General features: G+C 41.4%; 1 protein-coding gene across 12 annotated transcripts in view; it reads left to right on the forward strand.

Moving 5' to 3' along the window:
- KMT2C (lysine methyltransferase 2C) overlaps nucleotides 1-27134 on the forward strand; it is a 162588-nt gene that overhangs the window by 34160 nt on the left and 101294 nt on the right. For 11 of the 12 annotated variants that reach the window (XM_063452686.1, XM_063452688.1, XM_063452693.1 and 8 more), the window contains exons 2-4: nucleotides 17801-17889; nucleotides 22663-22801; nucleotides 26459-26647. In XM_063452686.1, the coding sequence (XP_063308756.1) occupies nucleotides 17801-17889; nucleotides 22663-22801; nucleotides 26459-26647 (417 nt within the window). Of the gene's footprint in view, nucleotides 1-677; nucleotides 719-17800; nucleotides 17890-22662; nucleotides 22802-26458; nucleotides 26648-27134 lie in introns of those variants that run through there. The other variant, XM_063452698.1, reaches the window with a different exon arrangement.

Genomic DNA, 27134 nt, shown 5'->3' on the forward strand with positions numbered 1-27134 from the left:
ATTGTTGTGCAGGGTGACTGTTGTTGTGGTGTATTATTGTTGTGCAGGGTGACTGTTGTTGTGGTGTATTATTGTTGTGCAGGGTGACTGTTGTTGTGGTGTATTATTGTTGTGCAGGGTGACTGTTGTTGTGGTGTATTATTGTTGTGCAGGGTGACTGTTGTTGTGGTGTATTATTGTTGTGCAGGGTGACTGTTGTTGTGGTGTATTATTGTTGTGCAGGGTGACTGTTGTTGTGGTGTATTATTGTTGTGCAGGGTGACTGTTGTTGTGGTGTATTATTGTTGTGCAGGGTGACTGTTGTTGTGGTGTATTATTGTTGTGCAGGGTGACTGTTGTTGTGGTGTATTATTGTTGTGCAGGGTGACTGTTGTTGTGGTGTATTATTGTTGTGCAGGGTGACTGTTGTTGTGGTGTATTATTGTTGTGCAGGGTGACTGTTGTGCACTGTGTGTTTTTTTTTTGTTTTTTTTTATCTCCCCGACTCCAGGATCCATTCCAGCTTTTACCGCCGCCCTTTGCCGGATCTACTTCCCGATCCGTTCAGTGGGAGGCGGAGGGGAGGAGGGGGTTGTGTTGTCGCGGAGGGATCTGCCAGTGACAGGGTGTGCAGCTTTGGGGGGTCGCTATCCGTGCGGTCTGGGGGTCCAGCTCAGGGAGTCTCACGGCTCCGCCCGCCCACCCGGGGAGGGACATGCACCGCGATCCGGAGCCCGAGGTGAGAGCGAGCTGCCACGTCCCAACCGGAGTCCGGCCATGTAGTGTCCCTCCGCGGCCAGCTGACACTGACAGCCACAGGGTGATGTCACCGGCCTTTAACCCCTGCCGGCCCGGGACTGACATTAACCCCTGCCGGGCAGGGACTGGGACTGACATTAACCCCTGCCGGGCAGGGACTGGGACTGACATTAACCCCTGCCGGGCAGGGACTGGGACTGACATTAACCCCTGCCGGGCAGGGACTGGGACTGACATTAACCCCTGCCGGGCAGGGACTGGGACTGACATTAACCCCTGCCGGGCAGGGACTGGGACTGACATTAACCCCTGCCGGGCAGGGACTGGGACTGACTTTAACCCCTGCCGGGCCGACTGACATTAACCCCTGCCGGCACGGTCCGGAACTGACTGACGTTAACCCCTGCCGGTCCGGAACTGACTGACGTTAACCCCTGCCGGTCCGGAACTGACTGACGTTAACCCCTGCCGGTCCGGAACTGACTGACGTTAACCCCTGCCGGTCCGGAACTGACTGACGTTAACCCCTGCCGGTCCGGAACTGACTGACGTTAACCCCTGCCGGTCCGGAACTGACTGACGTTAACCCCTGCCGGCCCGGAACTGACTGACGTTAACCCCTGCCGGCCCGGAACTGACTAACATTAACCCCTGCCGGAACTGACGTTAACCCCTGCCGGGCCTGGCTGGCTGACGTTAACCCCTGCCGGGCCTGGCTGGCTGACGTTAACCCCTGCCGGCCCGGGCCTGGCTGGCTGACGTTAACCCCTGCCGGCCCGGGCCTGGCTGGCTGACGTTAACCCCTGCCGGCCCGGGCCTGGCTGGCTGACGTTAACCCCTGCCGGCCCGGGCCTGGCTGGCTGACGTTAACCCCTGCCGGCCCGGGCCTGGCTGGCTGACGTTAACCCCTGCCGGCCCGGGCCTGGCTGGCTGACGTTAACCCCTGCCGGCCCGGGCCTGGCTGGCTGACGTTAACCCCTGCCGGGCCGGCTGACGTTAACCCCTGCCGGCCCGGGCCTGGCTGACGTTAACCCCTGCCGGGCCGGGCTGGCTGACGTTAACCCCTGCCGGGCCGGGCTGGCTGACGTTAACCCCTGCCGGGCCGGGCTGGCTGACGTTAACCCCTGCCGGGCCGGGCTGGCTGACGTTAACCCCTGCCGGGCCGGGCTGGCTGACGTTAACCCCTGCCGGGCCGGGCTGGCTGACGTTAACCCCTGCCGGGCCGGGCCTGGCTGGCTGACATTAACCCCCTGCCGGCACTGACTGGTAACATTAACCCCTGCCGGCCCGGGACTGACTGACATTAACCCTGTTATTGTTCTGGGGTTTAAGCACTTTACTCTGTGTTGCAGAGCTCTCCATGCTTTGCGCCCTCCATCTCCCACATTGTGTTTTTCAGAGCTCCCTTTGCATTGCCCCCCCCCCCCATATTGTGTACTTTGCAGAGCTCCCTTTGCATTGCCCCCCATATTGTGTGATTTGCAGAGCTCCCTTTGCATTGCCCCCCATATTGTGTGATTTGCAGAGCTCCCTTTGCATTGCCCCCCATATTGTGTGATTTGCAGAGCTCCCTTTGCATTGCCCCCCATATTGTGTGATTTGCAGAGCTCCCTTTGCATTGCCCCCCATATTGTGTGATTTGCAGAGCTCCCTTTGCATTGCCCCCCATATTGTGTGATTTGCAGAGCTCCCTATGCATTGCCCCCCCCACATTGTGTACTTTGCAGAGCTCCCTTTGCATTGCCCCCCATATTGTGTGATTTGCAGAGCTCCCTTTGCATTGCCCCCAATATTGTGTGATTTGCAGAGCTCCCTTTGCATTGCCCCCACATTATGTACTTTGCAGAGCTCCCTATGCATTGCCCCCATATTGTGTGATTTGCAGAGCTCCCTTTGCATTGCCCCCATATTGTGTGATTTGCAGAGCTCCCTTTGCATTGCCCCCCCACATTGTGATTTGCAGAGCTCCCTTTGCATTGCCCCCCCACATTGTGTACTTTGCAGAGCTCCCTATGCATTGCCCCATATTGTGTGATTTGCAGAGCTCCCTTTGCATTGCCCCATATTGTGTGATTTGCAGAGCTCCCTATGCATTGCCCCCCATATTGTGTGATTTGCAGAGCTCCCTTTGCATTGCCCCCATATTGTGTGATTTGCAGAGCTCCCTTTGCATTGCCCCCATATTGTGTGATTTGCAGAGCTCCCTATGCATTGCCCCCCATATTGTGTGATTTGCAGAGCTCCCTTTGCATTGCCCCCATATTGTGTGATTTGCAGAGCTCCCTTTGCATTGCCCCCCATATTGTGTGATTTGCAGAGCTCCCTTTGCATTGCCCCCCATATTGTGTGATTTGCAGAGCTCCCTTTGCATTGCCCCCCCACATTGTGTACTTTGCAGAGCTCCCTATGCATTGCCCCCATATTGTGTGATTTGCAGAGACCTCTTTGCATTGCCCCCCATATTGTGTGATTTGCAGAGCCCTCTTTGCACTGCCCCATATAGTGTACTTTGCAGAGCTCCCCATGCTCTGCCCCCCCCCCATGTAGTGTTTTGCAGAGCCTCCTTTGCACTGCCCCCCCCCCCCCCTATAGTGTACTTTGCAGAGCTCCCCATGCCCTGCCCCCCCATGTAGTGTTTTGCAGAGCTCCTTGTGCTTTGGCCCCATATTGTGTGTTTTGCAGAGCTCCCATATTATGAGATGTCTCTCTCACTGCTGTTTTTACTACATCACTGATTCCTGCAAGTATAGGGTGGTGACCAAGCACACTCTGAAGGGCTGTCAGAGGGCTTAGCTGGACACATTGCATAGCCTCATTGGGTTAATATTTTAGGGCTGGGTAACGTTTAAAAATGTGCATATGTCAACCCCCTCAGGCTTAGAACTTGTTAACTGTTAAGACCACAGAATGTAGATCAAGAAAAGCGGTATTGTTAATGTTAGAATTCGTAATAAAACTGCAATAGTTTGTTCAACGTGTGCGCTATTTTGTTTGGTCCTTGCTGTGTGTAGCTGTTCAGAGAGCTGGTTAATTCACTCCACTCATGTGACTACAGGTGGATCTGAGCAAATGACTCATCCTGATGACGTGCCCGCAGTTTGGGTTGGCTGGCTTTGTTGTAAATTCAAAGTGATTTTCTAACTTTAGGCGAAAAATGGTAGTGTAGCGATTTTGGTTTAAAATGTGAATTGCCAGCTAGTCACACAGACTGCCACAGATTGCAACGTTTAAATAAAGTCTATACAGTTAGCTGCTCTGGCTGAGATGGATACATTGAGTTTGAATAACTTACTAGCAAATGTATTATTCTATGTTGGGGCCTTTGCAGAGTCATAAGGGGCCCAGGGTAGGGCAGTGTAGGTGAATTAGAAATCCTTGTATTGTTTGTTTGCTGGTTTCTCTCTGTGTGTGACACGGAGCAACATTTTAGTAGTTTTGTTCCTAACCTTGAAATGCATAATTTGATCTGATTGACAGCCAGGGGGTATAACACGGTTAATGTGTAATAATGCCAATTTATACTGAAATCTAAACTTTTTGTAAAATGAAAGACTACACACTAAACAAATAATGCACTTCAGCAAGCTAAAGTGCTTTAGAGATCTGGGAAGTGTCTCTTTAAAGCGCTAGTTATAGCTTTACTAAACAGTTTGTATGCAACTTGTTAAAGTGATTCTATAGGCAGCAAAACAACTTTAGCTTAATGAAGCTGTTTTGGTGTATAGAGCACATCCCATGCAATCTCGCTGCTCAGTCCTCTGCCATTTAAGAGTAAGTCACTTGTTTCTGTTTATGCAGCTCTAGTCATAGCAGTGACTCACACTGCCTGCCTGAAAAAAGTTTCATTTTCAATCAGATTGTACTTTTTATCTTTTATCTATGTATATTGAACTTTTATCACAGGCAAGCTTCCTGTAGGTTCAAACGGGCTATTAACAGATCGAGAGATTAAAAATTCGAAATTAAACAGACTGCAGTAAAGGAAGTTTCAACATTAGATCTCTCTTTACAGGAAGTGTTTAGGAAAGGCTCTGTAAGTCACATGCAGAAGAGATGTGGCTAAAGCTGCATCAACTAAAGCTGATCTTACTCTTAAAGGGCAGAGAATTGATCAGTGGTCTGGGTGCGTATAGTGTCATTTTAAGCTAAAGTTGTTTTGGTGCCTATAGTATCACTTAAAGCTGTTACACCCAGTTATTGTTACAATAGTTGTGGTTGGCTGTGTTGCTCATGATGATCAGTATCTTGTTAGTTCGCACCACTGGCAGTTCTCCAAGCCTGGTGTGGACACCACAGCTGTAAATAGCCAGAAACCTACCACTGTTATTATTTGTTATAAATTGCCAATATTCTGAAGCACTGTTTAAAAGGGGGACCGGCAAACAATAATAATTGTAGCGGGACTGGACAGACCATCTAATGGATGAATCTCTGCCACTTGATTTTTGCATTGAAAATGTTGATTCACAACAGCTGTAACTAATTAAGGATCACTATATTTGGGAATACTCATTTGTATTCGTCACACTATAGTGTCCTGGTAACCATTTAGGTCCCAAGCCCCCACCTATAGGAAAGTAACAAAAATAAAAAAGTTGTTTACCTTTTCGCCCTTGTAGTGCCAGTCTCATCAAGTCCTGCCTGCTTGGCTAAGATCATAAAGATCACTGATCTCAGCCAATCCAATGCCTTCCCATAATAAGGTATTGGCATGCGCAGCACCAATCAGACTGAATGGATAGCAGAGTTTATCTGTTTTGTCTGAAGCTCCTCTAGTGACTGTCTGAGTACAGCCACTAGAGGCACTTAACCCCTTAACATGTCATGATTCCCTTTTATTCCAGAAGTTTAGTCCATAAGGGGTTAAACGCTGCACTGAAAACTTTACTGTACTGCAGAACGGCAGTATATTACACTGCAGAGTTAAAACGAGGGTGACAAGGCATATCAACGGGTGCCTATAGTGTTCCTTAAACGGCTTAACATAAACAGGTTAAGCAATGAGACTGCAGGTGCATGATCTGTACACTATTGAGACCTTGGCGGCAATTTTGAAAATGAAGTGGTTAAATGGAGGTGTTTACATGTCTCCTCTTTTAGCATTTCCTCTCACATTGTGATAAGATGCAGTGCATACCATCCATGCAAACCGCACATACGCCCCACAGCAGGATGAATGCACATTATGTGGGCTGGTACTACCGTGTTGTATTTGGGTATGAAGTTTTTTTTTTTTTTTTTTTTGGCCATGACAAGTGTGATACAGTGGTGACATGTTGATTTCTGGGCTTTCACGTACTTCGGTGTTTAGAAGCAGCTTGTTACCACTGTCCTGGTATTTGCATCTGGTTATTCTTTGTTAATAAAAATAAAAACCCCATAAGTTATTCATTTGGAAATTTGTGCAGTTACCGCGTGTGTGCTTAGTGCCATTTTAAGTTTTGACCTATTTATGTGAGTAAAGGCATAGGTATTGCAATATATGCTTGTAACCTTTTTTCATCACTAATAAATGTTGCAATAGGAGCAAAAAGTAATTAAACAGTCTTTTCTTTTTTCCCAAAAACTAGAGAAATATGTAATTTTCATAAATGGTGCAAAGGCATCGTGGCATCAAAAGCAGATACCACATCATACCCTGCATTTCTTTACCCCAGGCAATTTACGTGTTTATAACTGTATTTTCCTGTGATTTACTAATCTCACATTAAGTACGTTCACATATGATACAAAGTATTGTTTTTTTTGGACAGTTAGGCCTGTCTTTTGATATAGACTATGATCTAGTGTGCAAAAACTATAACAAAATGAGACGATCTAGAAGGAAAAAAAAACATTTAGCTAAGCACATGATTTTACATTTTCTTTTTCCTGTTCCGAAGAACAAGCAAACCATGCATGAGTCATACTTCTCACATAGAACTTCCATTTTGTCTCATGTACCACGTGGTACCCAGACTGTACACTTATCACATACATCATCTATATCTCACATTCACACATCAACATTAGCTCTTTTATATTTTTCCACTCCGCACATTGCAGCCATAGCGGGTACAAAACCCAGCATCCTGTTGTAGAACTTGCAAGCTAACTGCACAATAGGCATACAATACTAGGATAACCTTCACATAGGCTTATTCACTCATCATGCCTTAAAGTACATTTTTTTTGCCCTATGAGTGTTCCTTTCTTTTATTGGAATCATGCCTCATGTCTCCCCTTTAAAAAATAAATAAACTGAGAAAAACAATTGCCATTAAACTTACCTTTAAGGGAAGTGCCTTGACAGTCTACTCTTGGCAGCCACACTGCTGTCAAGTAGTTCATCATACTTGACCTTGGTCCAATCAAATGCTTCTCTGCTAATCAGATGCTTCACATAGATTCAAAATGCTTCAGTGAGGAAGCGCTTCTAGCAGCAATGATTTATTTCACCAAACTCAAGTTATTCATTCAAATTTGAATTGTCTGGATGTCAAACTTGCTGACGAAAATAGACGAGCGGAGAATATATCTGGCTATTTTATCCTACAATTTTAAAGGGGATCTGTCACTTCTCAGGAGTTTTATGATCCTGTTTACTTATAGTTAACATGTTTTGTGAGGTCTAAAAGAATGTAAAGTAAATGTAGAAATTCACACATCTGTACTGGAGCAGGGCACCTTCATTATTGACCTCTTGTCAGTCATCTCTCTCAATGTTGCCCTTTTCTACCACCGAACATAGCAGAAGAGGGGAATTTGGAAAAGTATTGGTTATCCTTCTCATTTGAATTGTGTGCCTTGGTTGTGCCTGGACTGGATTGTGATGTCATATGCTAAGTTTTAAAAGGAGTTTCTACCTTTAAAACATTACCTGAGTGCAGTTGTTTTGCGTTTTTGGGTTGCCTTGTGCCTTCTTACTTAACCCCTTAAGGACCAAAATTCTGGAATAAAAGGGAATCATGACGTGTCACACACGTCATGTGTCCTTAAGGGGTTAAAGGACCACTATAGTGCCAGGAAAACAAACTTGTTTTCCTGGCTCTAAAGTGTTAATAGGTCCCCTCCACCCTCATGGCCCCACTCCCGCCGGGCCCTAGGGGGAGTAAGGGGTTAAAATCTTAACGTTTCTCCAGCGCCGGGCTCCCTCGGCGCTGGGGACTCTCCTCCTCCTTCCGACGTCATTGGCTGAATGCGCATGCAATGCTTTCCTATGGACGCTAGCGTCTTTTCACTGTGAAAATCACAGTGAGAAGCGCGGAAACGCCTCTAGCGGCTGTTAATGAGACAGCCACTTGAGGCTGGATTAACCCATATGTAAACATAGCAGTTTCTCTGAAACTACTATGTTTACAGCAGGCAGGGTTAACCCTAGATGGACCTGGCACCCAGACCACTTCATTAAGCTGAAGTGGTCTGGGTGCCTATAGTGGTCCTTTAAGTTACATCCTGGGTACCATCATTGACTGTCTGAGAGTTGACGCTCTTGGTCTATCGATGGCTGCCCATTGGGAGAAACAGTACGCAGTGTACTTATAGCGGGCTGCCATTGATGGACTGAGACAGTCTGCCTATTATTATTATTATTATTATTATTATTATTGCCATTTATATAGCGCCAACAGATTCTGTAGCGCTTTACAATATTTTGAGAGGGGATGTAACAATAAATAGGACAATTACAAGAAAACTTACAAGAACAATAGGCTGAAGAGGACCCTGCTCAAATGAGCTTACAGTCTATAGGAGGTGGGGTATTAGAAACATTAGGATATAACGGTCACCCAGTGCGTCTTAATGTTTCCCTTCTTATCCCAGTATGGCGACTGAGCAGAGAAGTGGAAAACCCATTGGTAACTTATCAGGTTGTACAGGAAAAAATAAATAAATCTTTAGCCGGGCAATGTGTGAAATTTTACCCACTTCTGGCACTTAGAGAAAGATGTACTGTCTGTCACCTCACGTGGATTTATGGCTTATGTCCAGAACGGATTAAAAACTCTAAAGTTATTGGCATGAAAAAAGTGTTCATATATACTACACCAGCAAATCTCTTCCACGATTACTGCAGGTGTGGGAACATAGTTAAATCCGCAATAGCGGTTATAAATATTTAGTAAACGCATAATCGTGTAATACATGAATAGCCTTTTTAGTTCCTGTTAGTTGTGTCACATACCTGATATAAGTGTTGATAAAGTATTCGTTAATATGAAGCATGTTGGCCACTTTAGGTGTGGTTTGTGCGTTACCCAGCTGAATATATTTTTGAGAGCATTGCCAAGTGTGATAACGTTGTATTTTTATAGTCCCATGGATAACCTGGAATTTCTTGTAAAAATCTTCAACAAGCAACCATAGTCTAACTCTAATCATATCTATGCTCAGTTTTATTTTGAATGAGATTTTTATTTAAAACGTTCTTGATATTCAGTCGTGGGAAAAAGAAAGTACATACTCTTTGAATTCTGTGGTTTTACATATCAGGGCAGAACTATCATCTGTTGTAGAATATTCCTGAGCATGTTTAAAATTGGGTTAATGCATCATCAGATGAACAAAAGTCATGATTTGAAGGGACTCTAGTCACCAGAACAACTACAGCTTATTGTATTTGTTCTGGTGAGTATAATCAGTCCCTTCAGGCGTTTTGCAGTAAACCCTTTTTTCAAAGAAGGCAGTGTTTACATTGCAGCCTAGGAATACCTCCAGTGGTGGCCACTCAGGCTACTAAGGGTGCTTCCTGTGCAGCCTGACATTGTGTCTCCACCCTCTGCTTGGAGACACTGAACTTTCCTCAGAGATGCATTGATTCAATTCATCTCTATGAGGAGATGCTGATTGGCCAGGGCTGTGTTTGGCTTGCTCTGGCTCTGCCCCTGATCTGCCTCCTTGACAATATCTTGCCAGGGCAAACGTGATGTCATATTCCAGTATCACTGCAGTGCACAAGGATAACATCTCCTTGCCGCCCGCATTCACCCTCAGCGGGTTACCTCCATGCTCCATCACCGGGCCACCCGCATTCACCCTGGGCCACCTCAGCTGAATGGGTTGGCAAATCCCACGAGCCAGGACAACTTTCCTAGTCGCTATGGCCCGTTCAGCAGAGGTGGTGCCCGGTGTTAAAGTTCATGACCGTACAATTAGAGAGACTGGTGAAGTCCTACAAAAAAAAAAAATTGTTCACGTTTTTGCAGCTAAAGGTGGTTCTGCAACTATTGAATCAAAACATGTACTTACTTTTTCACGCATGGCTTCTTCAATTTGGCTTAATTTTTGCTAAATAAATCATGGCGTGGTTTAATGTCATGTGTTGTTAATGAGGTTTTATTTACCTAATTTTAAGACTTGCTAAGGAAAAGATGATCGTTCTTATGTCCTGATATGTAAAACCATAGAATTCAAAGAAGGTGCACTTTCTTTTCCCCGTGACTGTATTCATTAACTGGCAGGTAATAACGAGACCTGTTTAATATACCGTAATGGTACATGTACTGTGCCTCAGCAATGGGCATCCCCATCATATTCTCCATTAAATAAAAATAACTTAATGGAAGGCACTGAAGTAGATCAAGCTGGGGCTGGATAACTGTGTAATTCGGGCAGCCTTGTTTGTTTTTAATGAGAATTGTAGAAATCAATAGCAGAATGTTAGACTGTCAGCCATCTTATCACCCGCCTCACATGTTAAACAATAGAAATACTTTTTCCAAGCTGAATATAGCCGTCACAGGTATGACACAAGCTAGGCATTTATTGTCCTTTTCTAGCAACAATGGTGATCTGAACAAATACATTCTAGCCTTTTCTAGTTTAAATGGACACTATAGGTACCAAAACAACTTTAGCTTAATTAAGCTGAAAAGATTTTGATGCCTATAGTATCCTTTTTATTAAGCGTGTCCTGGATCAGTTTATTATTGTGCAACTTAATGAGACTTGTTTTATTAACCTCGGAAAGGTAGAACTCCAAGTTGAGCATGCAGGACTTTAAATCCATTACTTTAAAGATAGAGATGAGAATACTTAATGTCTGGGGCTGTCTAGGTTTAAATCAGACCACGTGTCATTATCATTTGGGTACCACCAAGCAGATGATGTAAACACTGTAGGTGGAGTGTTTTTAAACAAAACGTTGCACATAGAGACTCCAAGCACCACGACCACTTCAAATCACTGAAGTGGTCATGGCGGCTGGAGTAACCCTTTATTGAAGGGTCTGATCAGAGAGCAATTCTGTAAATGGAAGAGCCTGCATGGAAAATGAGTGGAGAATTCAACAGTTGAGTGACTTACAGGTAACAGAGAAGGGCCGACATCAACCTACAGAGACTCGGATGTTGATTCCGGTAGTGTCTGGGTGGTGGCCATTACTTTGCTTCAGTTATGTAATAAACCCTAAACACCGGATTTTAGTGAATTCAATTCAAATGACTGTATTGGCCAAGCAGTGACTGAAGGTGAGTTGGTGATTTTTTTTTTCTCTACTTTATTATTTTAGCCTTTTTGATTTCATTTGCTAAAATTGGGTGTTGAGTGCATAATCCTGTGAAAAGTTTCAATTGAAAATGCAGTTGTTTTCTTTTAGTTATGTATAAATCTGCCAGAATTCCTTACTTTGCACGCACTGCACAATTGTTCTATTCCTTTGACATTATCCCCCCCCATCATACAATGCATCACAGATACATGTATGAGAGTGGATGTATCAGAGATGTTTTTTTTTTTTGTTTAGGGAAAATACATTTCCAGTTTTATGAGCTGGTTTGACACCTACGCATTTCCCCTGTGTGTCTATGGTCCAGTTCTTTTTCAGAAGTTGCTAAATGGGAGTTCTTACTTTTTGCATTAAATATTTCCATTTTGTCTAAATTTGAATGGAGTTTATTGACTGGAGAGCCTCGTCTGATGGTGAGTGTTAAACTGTTAATAAAACAGTTTGACTCTTGCATGGGGATGGCAGCAGGGTAGTCATGGCACCACAACCACTGTAATGGTTGTGGGCTTTAAGTGCATCATCGATTAAAGAAGGAAACTCCACTGCAGGTCAATGTTCAGGCTGACCGAATCTTGATGATACTCACCGTCTTGCATGTTCCTGTAGGAAATGATATCTATACTTCTCCTAACATTGCTGTTTATCACCTAAAGTACCGGCTTTCAAGCAATAGTGTATTACTTGGAAATCACATACTTTGCACTCAAGTCACTTTTTCTTTCAATTAAAATTCAAAAGGGGAAAAAAAATCCTCAGAATTTATACATCAGATGAGAACGCATACATAAAGTGGAAGAAGTTGCATGCTGGTAAGAAGATAAAATGAGGGTAGGGCATAGCATAGCAGTTTATCAATATTGGTTCATACAGATTATATTGACATATGATTTAAAAGTAACTTGCGCCTGCCCACAGATAGCTGTAACTTCTTGTGTGGTCTTCTGCTGGACATTGTTTGTACACCCTGCCCACGTATGGTTAGGGCATGTATGCCTTCACCCCTAGTGGTGGGGGTGGGTAGCAGTGTTGTAACAGTCAGTGGGAGAAGAATTTAATTTAACCACTCAATACAAGTAGGGTGAATCTTGTGAGACATTGGGATGATGCAGAAAGAAACCACCTCTGTACATTTTGTCCCCTGAATTATAGAAAATACATTCTGTATATTTTTGTTGGAATTTTATCTAGGTAATATTTGGCAGTCTCTGCCTTTCCGAATGCCACAGAATACACCTCAATTGCTTCATTGCCAGCTTTCAGTGTACATTTGTGTCCGTATAGTCCATATAATCTGAAAGTTATATCTAGGTGGCAAGTTCAATTTATTGTCTGATATCACAAAGGGGACTTCTGCTTTAGTCATTGACACTTTGGCTCATTGATTGATCAACAGGCCCAACTTCTCCACTCTTCAACAGCTTTTGCAATTGCTGCTTCCCTTATCTGTTAAGTGTTGCACTCAGTTGGTAAACAGACCACATGTATTCTACAGAACTGGGTAGTATATACAGTTTGTGTGACTAGGTTCCTCGTTTGTTGCCATGTGTAGCTTTGTGATTGATTTTTTCCTGAATTCGCTGTTGGGTATAAAGGCCACCAGCTTTCAAAAACTAAATAAGTTAAAGAAACAAATTGTGAAAGATAGGTATTTAAATTCTTGTAAGATTATATATGTGGCCTTCATTGTTGGGTATGTTTATCAGGTGGCACAAGTAATGTGTTCTGTTCATAAAAATGCTATTTAGTCTGTTGGTTTCTTTTGCCAGTGACCACTTTTTGGATTTGTTGGCTCAAATTGCATTACTCCTATTATCATGGTTAATATATATATATGATCCATATCTGTGTTGTGTGCCATACACTTCTTGTTTTCGATTAATAGCAGAGATGTAGAAAGGTATACATGAGCCACAAAGACATTGGGTATCTTACCTTCACATAGTATATTCAGATGTTGTTGATTTGCATGACTTTGTTATTCACTCTAATGGTAGCCAACAATTCTATTTCCCAAACTTTGTGTTAAAAATTCTCATGATTCCTAGTTGTTCTGTGCATCAAACTCCTCCCTTTTTTAAAAATAAATAATTTGCTTTCATCATCATAAAAAACAAAACAATAAAAAAAAAAAACTACCAGAACGCCAGTAGACGCACCTCCTGCTCTTTCATGAAGTTTAACTCCGGGAAACGATCCCGAACTTCCTAATGCTTTGCACGAGGATGTCCAGCGTGTTGAAAAACACCATTGAAAAGAAATGAGTCGATGCTTTCCTATAGGAAACACCTAACGTGCGATGCTCGCCATGCGAGGGCATTAGGTTGAGGTTCCCATAGTGGTGATCCCAGCATAATCTTTTTAAAAGTTTTTAACATGGTTTGACAATTTCCTGGGTACTTACCAGGTGCCCACAATGATTCCTGAATGCACCTTTCAATTTCCAGTGTTAAAATATTTAGTCCATTTCTTATCAAAACAATCTGTGTAAAAATGTATTAACTTTACCAAAAGAAATATAGTCTTCCATAGATAATTGCATGTTTTGACATTTCTTTTAAACAAGGATTTAATATTAAATGCCAATTTCCAGCTGCTCGTCTTTTGAAATCTAGAGAATAGAGTACCGTACTGTTGCTGTATCCAGAAGCAATGAGCTTGTCAGTACTACTTCTAGCTGCACTGCTGCTATTCTATATTTAGTCTATTGTTGGAATATGGCGACACATATTGACTATCCGTATACTCCAGAATGTTTTTTTTTTTTTTTTAGAACAGTCACATGGTTTGATTGTATTAAATGTTGATGGCTTGTTTCTGAGTGGCAATGCTGCCATTTTCTAATTGGCTTGAATAAAATATAATTTAATCAATAATTTATTGAAAATATAAGCGATTACAGCTGAAGGTTGCTCTGTTTAAACATTTGCTGTAAGTGGGTCTGTTTATTCAATAATTAAATCCATAGATAAGGTACAGAGACTGTTTTTGGATCTCTATGGGAGATGACCATTCATAAACTATCAGGGTTATTTACGAAGGTGAGAATTTCAAAGTTACTTCCAGAGTAGACACACTGAAAGTATAGCTGACTTCTGTATTATTATGACCTGTATTTGCAATTTACTTTTAATTCTTTCTTTAGTGCATAACCCTGTATGTGCAGATAATAAGTTGGTTAATTATTTTTTCAACATCTGTTACATTGACGCAGCTTGCTTTGCAACCCTACAAAATATTCGTGTGTTGCTCCCCCTTTTTTTCCTTCAGGAAAAAAGTGGAATTATGAGAAAATCGCGTGTTTGTATTTATGTCTATATAGACCCCTGCTGTGTGTGTGTATAATTATGGAGTTAAAGGAACACTATAGTCACCTAAATTACTTTAGCTAAATAAAGCAGTTTTAGTGTATAGATCATTCCCCTGCAATTTCACTGCTCAATTCACTGTCATTTAGGAGTTAAATCACTTTGTTTCTGTTTATGCAGCCCTAGCCACACCTCCCCTGGCTATGATTGACAGAGCCTGCATGAAAAAAAAACTGGTTTCACTTTCAAACAGATGTAATTTACCTTAAATAATTGTATCTCAATCTCTAAATTGAACTTTAATCACATACAGGAGGCTCTTGCAGGGTCTAGCAAGCTATTAACATAGCAGGGGATAAGAAAATCTTAATTAAACAGAACTTGCAATAAAGAAAGCCTAAATAGGGCTCTCTTTACAGGAAGTGTTTATGGAAGGCTGTGCAAGTCACATGCAGGGAGGTGTGACTACGGTTCATAAACAAATGGATTTAACTCCTAAATGGCAGAGGATTGAGCAGTGAGGCTGCAGGGGCATGTTCTATACACCAAAACTGCTTCATTAAGCTAAAGTTGTTAAGGTGACTATAGTGTCCCTTTAATTTTTCACAGCTGATGATAAACAAAATCAATGCACAAGTGAAATAAATTATTTTTCATCACTTTACTGAACTACATCATTCTTCATTTTGCATTATCTGCTATATAAGAAAACTGGAAAATACGAGAATAAAGTCATAAATGTGTCCAATTTTCAATAAAAAATAATCTATTTGTGATAAAGATTGCACCATTGTTTGTACATAACCTCCCAACACCTTTACAACTCTCCCTAAAGTGCCTCTGAGTGCGCCTGACCCAGCCTGCTTTATAGCCTCTCCTGGGCCCCATTGTCAGGAACACAAATATCTATTCCTGACCCAAAGGTGTTTCAAAAAACGCCATTTAGCATCCCCCAAAATAAACTCTAAAGGAACATTACAGTGTTAGGACTAAAAACATCCGTCAGCTGGCAACTTCATGGAGGTGGAATGGCCTCCTCCCTGGTATTCCTATCCAATGCTCTTCGTAGAGGAACATCGGGGACCTTATCCGTAGTGACTGCATTTTGAATCAGTGCTTTCTTATGGGAACTTCTGCATCACAGTTTTACTCAAGTGCCTCTAGTGGCTGGCAGTATGTCAGTGTAAACATTGCAGTTTCTTACAAATATTACTTTGCAGGATTAAAAGGATCGACCACTGCACCCAGCACTTCATTGAGCTGTATTTGCTTGGTGACCTTAACCGTTCTTTTAAAATAACCTGATTTTTATTTTTCAATATACCTTTTATATGCACATTAAGTCTTGTTTAGTTAATTAGGACCTTTGTTGCATCATGTGCATACAACCTCTTATTTCTTGAATGTGTTGGTATTTTTGATGTGCTCAGTTTCTTGCACTGTTGACACTGTACATGGAGTTTCTGAAGAATTGGTGTTCATTTCAGAGAGCAGCTTTCGGGAATGTTTACAGAATTTAAAACCTCACCTAAACATTGATTTACAATATTCAGAATCTTTCAGCAGCATTATTTGTTTGGATGCTGGTGCTGTTAGGCGCCCAGTGACATTTTGAAGTTGATAATGCATGTTTTTTATTTATTTTTTATTTTACAAGTGTTTCAATGCCTGCTTGTGATGGTGGTGATAATAGGACATTGTGAATAAACTGTGCAGGGCTGATGAATTCCCAGGAGTCTGTGGGTCATGGCTTGTACGTTTTGTTTGCATAATGTTACAGTGATATTTGTAGATGCATCCCATAACTATGTTTGTCTCCTAATAAAGTTCAAACCTCACAAAAATGAATTTTGTTATGATTGGTAGTCTTAGTCACCGGTCAGAAAATAGAGTACCTTGGGCTTAGCAGGTCTGCAAATGTGAAAGAAAAAAAAAAGGGTCGATTTACATCGGTAGCAATATTTGTGGCGGAACAACGTCACGGAGTACCGTGCTCACTCGCTTGCAAGCTCTTTGTTTTCAGGTCATCCTGCTGGGGATCTCCCTATCTGCTCCTACAGGAGCTATAATCACGGTCAGGAGGATCCAGGAGCATCATGCCTGCAGCCAGATGGTCAGTGAGGCAGACAGCGACTGCAGAGGCTCCCTACCCAGGAGCTATGCGCCCAGGCTAAGTGGAGATATCCACTGGAGAGAGACGTGAGCACTATCAGACCTTCTGGAGTCATGAGTCAGCGTCACAGCCGCAGAGTCCCGCTGGCCGCCTGGAAGTCCGTGCCGACCAATAGGAGAAGGAGCTACTATGCCAACTTGCTCCTCACCCCTTTCTCCCGATAGGCTGGCGCAAGTTAAAGGGCTTGGTCCAAAACGCCTCCACTCTCTGGGTGCTGATTGGTCGCTGCGTGATTTAGGCGCGAAATTTTTATCTACTCTCCTAAACCAAGTGATTCTGTGGAACTATTTGCGCGTATGTACAGAGCCTCAAGCCCAGACTTTATACGACAATTTCTTGGGCTCTGTTCATCCGATAGCTCTGCTATATGCAGGGGTCATGGCTGGGACCAGGAGCTATCCAGGGATATATCTTGTATGTGTGTGCCTTGTTTCCACAAGTGTATGTTATGTGTATTACTGTATGGAATTGTTTTACTGTTTGTATCTCCAAGAGCAGGAGATGGCTATCTGTAAGCCATTCCCCCTCGAGCTGTGGGCGTGTTCTGGGTTTGACTGTCCAGGCTGTGTATAATTTGGCTGTACCATGTCCCATTAAAGCATTCCAGTTGACTCCCGGGACTATGTTTTGTCTGGTTACTGGGAGAATGGGTGATTTACTTGTGCTGATAGTTACCCCTGGTCATTGTTTCTACGTTAAAGCGGGATTAAAAATTCAGTGAGAATTACATCAGCAAATTGTCGGTTACCTTGTGCTTGTTGCCATATGTGGATCACAAGATCCTTCCTTATAGTTCCTGTAACATTTGCAGCACCCTTCATTACTTCAGTAAAACCTTTTTTTTTTTTTTTCTTTCTTCTTCTTTTCAGGAAGTGCATAGTGCAAATAAACAAAGTGATTTAACTCCTAAATAGCAAAGAACTGAGAAGTGAGATACCAGGGGCATGATCTATGCACCAAACACATCATCAAGCCTGTTACATTTATTTTTTGTGTCACCGATACTTATGTGTTCTTGCCTAACCTGCTGATATTTACTTTTCAAATAACCAATCCTAGCACAATGTATTTAATTTGTCTTTATGCTCTCCTATGTAGGCCTCGGAGTAGAGGAAAATCTGCGTTGGAGGATGAAGATAGCATGGATGGGATTGGTGCAGCAGAACCCGAGAACTCTGCCGACAAAGGTGAGCTAGTGCTTTTTGTATACACTATATGGACAAAATTATTTGGTGCAGTAGAAGGGCTGTCCGCTGTACTCTAGGCAGTGTTTACATTGGTAACAAGTAATACCTCTAGGTGCAGTCACTAGAGGTGCTTCCTAGTCCAGTGCTGCACCGTGTGCAGAACCTAACATGTACGCTCCCCATAGAGCTGCATTAATTCAATGTATCTCTATGAGGAGATATGGATTGGCACAAGGCGATGTTTGACTGCGCATGCACAATAGCCTGCCAGTGCTTTTCTATTAGAAAGCATTGAATTGGCTGAGATTAGGATGGGCCCAAAGGTGGCCAGTGCTAAACACCCAGGCTCCATTATAAAATTTCTAATTGCCATGGCGACCTGACACCTGGGATTTGTCGACCACTGACATAGAGGCAACGCACACACTGCATACATACATACATACAGGCAGTGCACACACAATGGTAGTATATTGAGTACACTCTGGGTAATTCACAACACTTTAAATTTTTGCAATATAAATTCAAATGGCAAAATTGAAGCAAAAATTCCCTTGTTTCGAACTATAGCAAAATTACAAATTGCTTCCAGATTAGCTATACTCACTTCCATTTGTTTCATTCTGTTTTGCTTTGTGAAAATTAGAAAATAGCCCCATCAATGTCCACTGCTCTAGGCAAGGGCCCCCAATCTTTGTAATTGGTACTATTTTGTATCAGGACAAGCAGATTGGGCTACCACTTTAGTCAGTTGGACAAGTGGATTTGTTTTAAAAATAAAAAATAAATCCACCCCATCCAGTTATTATAATTGGTTTCATGGGAATAACATGTAAAAAAATTTAAACGGTTTTGTTGTACTGTGTAGAAAAATCATGACTATTGGTAAAATCATGACTATTGTTAACTTTATTCCATATAATAACGAGCATTGCGTCATATTACAAATACAGGATCAGGCTCATTCGAAGCACATAGTATATGCAATGTAGTTTGATATGTTAAAGGCTAGCCTATTCCTGCATTTGTGTTTGTAACTTATTACTTTGCGGACTGTTGAATTGTTTGTATATATGCCACTATGCTTCTGCAAACTTTCAATTTATAGGTCATGCTATGCAATCTGTATTGTGCTAGTGTTTTTCCTTTTTTTTTTTTTTTTTTTTTACACTTTAGTGGTGGTTTCTTTTGTTAGTGATTTAAACTTCAAATATAACCCTTGATTTAATATTTTATTTAATATTTTGAAAACTATTTGAATATTTCTTTGAATTCCTTTTTATCTATGTTTTGTAAGCGATGTATTTTTTGAGTATACATCAATATATATGGTCTTCAATTGAATATTTATGACAGTGTTATGGGTGTTGTTTTTAGGCTCAGTGTTGGTGCATGGTTAGGCAGTTAGGCAATTCTCCGCTTGACTCACAGGTGTGGGGTTGAATTGCACAGGTTGCAGTCCCATTGCAGATAGGAAGGCTGGTGCTCCTGCCAGGATTGTAAGGTTATGAGTAGTCCCATTGTGGTGTACCAACAGTGAGCCGGTTCGTCCCCCTCTATAAGCTATGCCAGCTGTACGTAGTGAGGCTGGAAACCTCATCCTGGACGGTTGTGATGTCTGCCTCTGCCGTTCTGACATGGTCTGTCACTTGTTATATCCGCTTTTACCCTCGCGACATCAGCCGCTAGTAATTTTTGTATGTTTACCAAGAGTGCTTTTAAGTTCCCCTTGGTGGTGGGGGCTGAGTCGTCTTGGGGTTCCGGTGATGGTGCTTGGTCCACTGGGTGAGTTGCCATTGCGCTGGCGTTAGGGTGTGCGGCGTGAGCCGGTTCAGAATGTGGAGGCCGGAGCAGCATCTCTCCGATATCCCTGCCTTGCGTACAGGGGCCGGTTGTAGGTTTTTGTGTGCGGCGGCCCACGTCTGCCTTGCTTGCAGCCGCATTGGGAGGGGTGAGTTCCGGGTAGATCCCGCCAAGGAAGGCCTCTGAGCCCATGGTTGGAGTGGCGCGGTAGGCCGCAGATTTGTATTTGCGTCTGGGCTGCTTAGGTGCCTGGAAGAAAGGCATGAATCGGTGTGGGATGTGTTGCTGGTAATTTCTAGGTGTTTTTGGAGGGTAGATGGGGCTTGGCGGAGTGGATTTTCGACTGATTGTCTCAGGTTTTGGGAGAGCAAGCTTAGATGGGGTCTGTACAGGATGGCTGCCAGGCTCCGCCCCCAAAAATAAAATAATTTTAAGTACAGAAAAAAACTATAAAATCATTTGAAACATTGTCCAAAAATCGGTGCTCTCCCTCAATTCCTAGCCAGCGCAAGCCTGTAAAGTGCATGGGGTCATGATAGCTGGTGTTGACCCATACAGATACACAAACTGATCAGGAAACACAGTTGAGATAAGCAGAGCATCTATTCTGTGCATCTGATGATGATTTCACTGCACATGATTACATGTATCTGTTAACAGGGCCTAAATGGCTTTGGCCCTTTCCCCAACCTCTGCAAAAATCTGAGATATATTGTCCGTGTTCTACCCTTGGATGTTTTGGGAGTCTATTCAGAGCAAAATGTTGGTGTTAATAATAACAGGAAAATGAATTGGCCAAACAATCTTTTTACATACTTTTTCTTTTTTTACTTTTATTTATTAGTATTTTTTTTAATCAGTGAGCTTTACGAAGTTGTTTAGGGACTAATGAAAGTGTAACCTGTTTATGTTACGTAGAAGATAATAGGGTGTTGAGCATATGGGGTGACATGTTAACCTGAGACGTTGACAGCCTTCTGGAAAATTAAAATACAAGAATACACCAAGCATCATATGACACATGTCATTTCCAAACCTCAAGGGGGAGGGAAAGAGCGACTATTACAGAAAAGGAAGAGAGAATATTGTAATTTATTCATAATCTGATCTTTCAATGTTGCCATGTGTTTAGAGTGGGAATCTGGTGGCCTGGCTGGGAACCAGGCAGATGATTAATTGGAGCGTAACCCTCCAGGAAAAATGGTAATTATTAGAACAGGTTCTGTCAGCAAATGTGTTTTGGCAAACCGAGCAAGCAACCATAACATTAGCAGGAAAAATGGCAAAATCTCAATCATACTAAACGCTGTTTACCTATTCTCACCTTCCCAAATCTAATGCATGTCCATTCAATCTCTGCATGTATTCGTGGTTTTTTATTATTTTTTTTATTTTTAATGGATGTGCAGAAACAAGTTTGACTCGAAATAAAAAAATACACAATATTTACACTGCAAATGCATACATTGAAAGCACCGTTAAGTTTTGTTTGTGTGTTTTTTTTTGTTTTTTTTATTTTGATACTTCAAAGCAGGCTTGGCTGTATCGTGATGGTACAATTGGAAGTATAATCTTGGTAATATAATTATAAAACTGCTGTTATGCAATGTAGGCATTTTCACTAATGGTAAATTTCAATAGGGTTAGATCGTGTTCTTTTTTTAAATTATTTTATATTTAGTATTTTAAAAGGATCTGTTGAGACCAGTTTTACTTTTTGAATAATACACACAACGTTTTCGCTGCATCTGTGTACATGTGGATACATTGAACACACAGTTATGTACACACAACAATGTTTTAGTTTTGATACATCCAAGCCAGCGTGGCTGTGTCTTAGTAAAATATTGATAGTATAATGTGAAACTGCTCTTAAGCAATCTTCCGAATAATGATAAATCTCAATTTTTTTGTTTTCCTCTTTCCTTTGGACATTTAAAGAGGGCATTTGTATACACACTCTCTGAATTCATTGACAGGAGATAACACTGAATCCAAGAATTAGACACCTGTACTCTGTAAGAGAGATGAGAGAATGTGATGTCAAAAAGGCATAAAAAGTAAAAAAAAACAATCTGAGCCTTTGCTTCTAGGCTCTGGGATGTTGCCAGTTTTGCAGATTGTGTGTGTATATATTAGGGGATTTCCCCCCCTTTCCTAATTCATCTTTTATTGTGCAGCCTTAAAAATTACACTGTACTCTAAAACATAAATATCCACTATACCAAATGTTTTGCTAAGTGCCTTCCCCCCCTCTCTTAATATGAAGATCCATAAGCCACTTGAGAAGTGTTTCAATTTCAAATTTAAAGGCATTTTATAGTGCTAGGGATAAAAAGTTGTACACTATATAGTTCCTTATGCCCCTCCCCCCGCAGAACATAAAAAAAACTCTAATTACCCGATTTCAGCGCCAATCTCCTTCGGCACTGTGTTGGTGCTCCGCTTCCTCCTATGTCATCCGATGGGGGAACCTAAATAAGTAAATGCTTTACTATGGGTATTTTACTGATGCTGGATGTCCTCATGCAGGGTGTGAGGACGTCCAGCGTCAGATGACCCAGAGTCCTATAAACACACGGAAGCACCTCTAATGGCTGTCTGCCGTTTTTGAGAGCTACCAATGTTTTACATTGCAGGACTATGTGGAACAGGGACACTGCACTCAGACCACTTCACTGAGCTGAAGTGGTCTGAAGCGAATAGTGTCCTGAAATGGTAGCATAGCTGACCTGAACAATTTTTCAGTTTTGGCTTTTTAAAAAAAAAAAAAAAAATAATAATTTGGGCTTGAATTTGAGGTTCACGGTGAATTCAGACAATTCTTACTTTAATAATCCTGAACGTGTATGTAGGCAGCTTTTACAGTTCCATGATACCGTGCCACATACTGTAACTGTGTAGACATTGTCAGAGGACATTTCTGTATAATTAAGATTTTTCTTTCTTTTTTTCTTTTCTCGTCTCCAGACCTTAAGGAACTACCTACAGAGGATGGAGCGCAGACTGAGGCCGCTAGCATCACACAGCTAACACCTGCCCTCCAGCGCTCCTTATCGGAGGAGTCTGAGCACTCCACCGTCTCAGTGGGAATTGAAGCCAAAACCAGGTGAGAGATGTGATTCTAAATCCTGGCTGGGAGAATATTTATGCTGCACGGCAGGTTCTGGGAGATGAATGTGTGCACTTGAAGTGTGGGTTTCCACATATTTATTCCATGTATAAATTTTTATAATAATATACTCAGAAATATAATGTAGATTTCAAAACGGTATATATATTTAACCATTTTTGACATTGTAGTAAACCAGGGTGAATTATGTACAAAATCTCGATTAGTAATAGTTGGCATTTAGACATGAGATATTTAGGAATTCTGTTTCTCAGGATGCTGTTAGGCCCAAAAGGTGGGTGACATTTCAACATTATCTAAGCAACAGGCAAAGAGCGCTTTGCGTTTGTATGGTGACATATTCAAGTGTAATAAAATGTAACTTTAATTGGAATAGAATAACTCTGGAAACATTTCTGAATAATGTAGAGGTTTCCATTGAAGATGCCGATAGCTCTTACCCCTGTAAAGACCATTAGTTTTTTGATTTACATCCCACTGTAATGGTTATGGGTAATTTGTCAAGCCGTATTGGCAGAGGTTCCGCCATGTGCATCAGGTCCTTCCTGGTACTGGAGAAGCTGGATCAAATTCATACTTTTGCCAGATTATGCTGGCATGAAGCTAGGCACTTTTGACACCAGCGGGCTGTAGTGGTTATGGTGATTTGAGTATTCCTGTAAGAACCAGATTTTTCTAGCATGTTGTTAATTTTTAAGAGTGTACCAACATACAGTCTATTATTGTGCTAGAAAAGTATTGGAGATTAAACCACTTATTATAGCATAAATAAAGGCAATATTATACTGCTGGAGTAATTTATGAATCTATGGTCAAAATGTTTGTTTTAGAATTTCTTTTCATCGTAAATCTCCCCAGTCTGAAATTGTACGAAGACCTTGCTAAGGTCGAAACGTTGCTCCTTTTGTTATGATCCAATAAAACTGCTCTTCAGTGAACGCAGTTGAGTATCTCATGCTTCTTTTTGGATGTATCTGATGTAAGGGATTTGCTGTCCCTGCTTCAGCGAAGCATCCTGTGGCTTTTGGGAACTAAGTGCTGTCCTACCTTCTTCTGTGAAATTGTGCAATAAAGCTGAAAGTGCCATTGATGTTATTTTCACATATTTTTACAGTTTTATAAATATATGCTGTTTGTTTTTTTATTATTTTTTACTTCATCAAGATATTTCCATTACATTGTTTTTGAAAATCTGCATGGCTTGCTGCAGCCGGGGCATGCCTTGCAGATTAAATTAACCCCTGCAGTGCTGTGCATGCTTCCAAAAGTTCACATGCAACACTATTCAAGAAATGTCTCCCTGAACATAAAACAGCAGCAAACGTTTGTTTTGTACTTACCTCCGCTGCACGGCTTTCCCAGAACATACTTTAGATAATGTGCTTTCATCCAGAATTAATAGTAGAAGCTGCCCCCCACAACCCCGCAAACTTGGTGTGTACTTACCTAGAATGATCTGCTCCTACGGCCTGGGAACACTGTGGAGACAGGAATTTCCCCCGATTAATGTCACACTGACAGTTATGTGAGGAATTCTAATATTTTTTTTGTATGTCACTCGGTTTCATATTTGCAAGTTTTGCACGATGATTGTATAGTAGTTGCATTACTTTCATTCTGTACATAATTTAAACACTTTGCTGATCCATATGCTGAGTTAATTTTCATCTTGGATCAGACTTTAATTTCACATAAACTTTCTTTGGGTTTTATTTTATAATACAGGATGTTTCAAAAAGATGGACCCGATTTGAAATTGCTATATCTCTGCAACCACGAGCTGCCCATGGATCTTACCACTTGAAAGGAAGGGGCATAGAGTTTCAAATGATTACTGCTAGATGCCCCTCTCAGCGTACAAACAGCCTCTAGACTTAGACATTCACAAGGTGGCGACCCCACAACACTAGACGTTCTGCAGTTCAGCAAGACTGAAACTGTAATTCCGTTAATCATTTGAAAACTCTATGCCGCACCCTTTCAAGTGGTAAGAGGTTCGTGGGTGGTTTGTGGTTGCAGAGAAATAGCAATTTCTAACCTGGTCCATCTTTTTAAAACACCCTGTATAATAATATTAATTATTATTAATTCCATTATTTTTTTTAACTCCTTTAGAGAAGTTTATTGTGCAGTAATTTGCAATTTCATTCCTTAAATCCCATCTATCCTTTCACTCTGCTGTCGCAATAATACTTTTTTGATGGTGAGTTTAAGCTCTTATTTACGGTTTTATGTGTGCCCAGATATAAAATGTTAACATGTATAGCTGTAGAGATCTTGTATTCACTGAAGTGACAACTAAAGGTAGCACACATTGGTTGATAGTGAATATTTTTGTGCACAATTACTAGAAATCTGACTGCATATAATAAACTTGTACTCACTTGAATGTTTTGCATTAATGTAAGTTCAGTATTTCAGTTTGGTTCACTTTCTCAGTTGCGTTGTTGAAATCAAGGTTTATATTGAAGATATTAGTTTTCAAGGAAAAACCATTGAGGAGGATAGAAAAAAAGTGGCAAAGTGTATGATCACAGTAGGTGTACCAGGTCACATCCGCATTAGTTTTAAGAGAAGTTCCAATTGTAGTCTGAGAATTTGTCATCCATCATATTTATTATTATAATTGGCATTTATTTAGCGTTCACTTATTCCGCAGCGCTTTACGGAATTATAAAGGAAGAAATTTAACAATAACTGAGACCGTTACAAAATTTTATAGGAACAATTGGTTGATGAGGACCATGCTCAAACAAGCTCACAATAGCTTGTTTTAAACATGGGAATAACATAATGCTGAATTTGCATTCCAAAACATCCGTTTGTCAAAGTATCCTAAAAAAACAAACACTAAAGTGTTAGGAGTATAAACCTGCAAAACTGTCCCTAGTTTTAGACAAACATTTTAAATTTATTTTAAAACGAAATATTTTTGGTTGCTTTTTTCCAGAGCCAATGCTCACTTCTCCACCTCATGAGACTTCATCGAAGAGGCATGGCCTCCTCCACAATAGTCCAATTCAACTCTCCTCGTTCTTTCCTATGAAGGCACCCATGTCCGGTGACTGTTACAGTTGGTCAGTGCAGTGGAAGTGTCTCTAGAGACTGTCAGGAAGAAACAAAAAACAAGAGTTTGAGAGAACACTTAGAATGAGTGACAGCTCAAATAGCAAAGCCTTTCAGTGGGCCCTCTCTAGTAGATGTCAACCTCCCCGACCCAAAATGTATCTTCTGAATCTAAAGCATTGATCTTCACTTTAAAAAGCTTTGTTTGAGTCACAATATGGGATACTGGTAACTTCTGTGGCACAGGGGGATCCAGAGGTATTGTGTAAAACTGCTAAATCTTTACTATGCTTTCAAGTAAAACATCATAAAAAACAAGGTATTGGCTATTGAGTGGTGCAAGTTCCTGGTGCATTTTGCAATTTTATTTATAATTTTTTTTTTTAGCTGTTCCTCACAGATTGGTTGACTCAGATTTCTATCAAAGTTTAGTCATTGGAAATCTTTGCTCTTATATTTGTAGAAGAGAGATGTTACCAATACCATTTTTTTTTAACTTTTTTTTTTTTATGGGGAATGGTTTCTAATGACTTTTTTGTTTTTTACTTGTGTGTGTTTTCTTCCCAGTGAACAACTTTGCGCCTTCTGTTACTGTGGTGAGCGAAGTCTCTTGGGCCAGGGGGAGTTAAAGCAGTTTAGTCCAACACCGGGCTATCTTCTTCCATGGATAACCCAGAGTGAACAGAAAGAAGCAGAAGACGGGAGTGGAACCTGTAATATCACCGTACGGGCAGCGAAGCAAAGAACGCAAAATAAGTAAGTGAAAGTGACTGGAGGGGTGTTTCTCAACTCCATTTCAAAATGTCCCCTTTGACATACTCTGCTCATACTTTTCACTTGTAAAGTGTTTAATACATGCCGTGGACATCCTTTGGCAGTTCCTCTGGGGTGGGAGTTTGAGAAGTGCCACATAGTTTTTCAGATGCTTGCCATTTTCTTCCTTTTATCGTCTGTGGTCTATGCACACAGAATTAGCTTGTTATCACAGCTGATGAACGAGAAAGTAATCTCATTTTCAGTACAATGAAAGCCTTGCAGTTTACAGAGCCGATATGACAAGATCCACATGGATAAAAAGAAGAAAACTTAGAGAAGAGAACTTAAGTTGTAATCCATTAAAATGGTGTTTCTGTTTTGTGGTTTTGTTTTTAGTTTTTTCCTCCTCATCCACTTATAATATAACTGAAATTCAAAATGCATAGATAACAGAGAGGAACTGGAAAATTCAGATCATTATTTTTAA

This window comes from Pelobates fuscus, chromosome 4 (assembly GCF_036172605.1).
Source record: "Pelobates fuscus isolate aPelFus1 chromosome 4, aPelFus1.pri, whole genome shotgun sequence".
Taxonomy (NCBI): domain Eukaryota; kingdom Metazoa; phylum Chordata; class Amphibia; order Anura; family Pelobatidae; genus Pelobates; species Pelobates fuscus.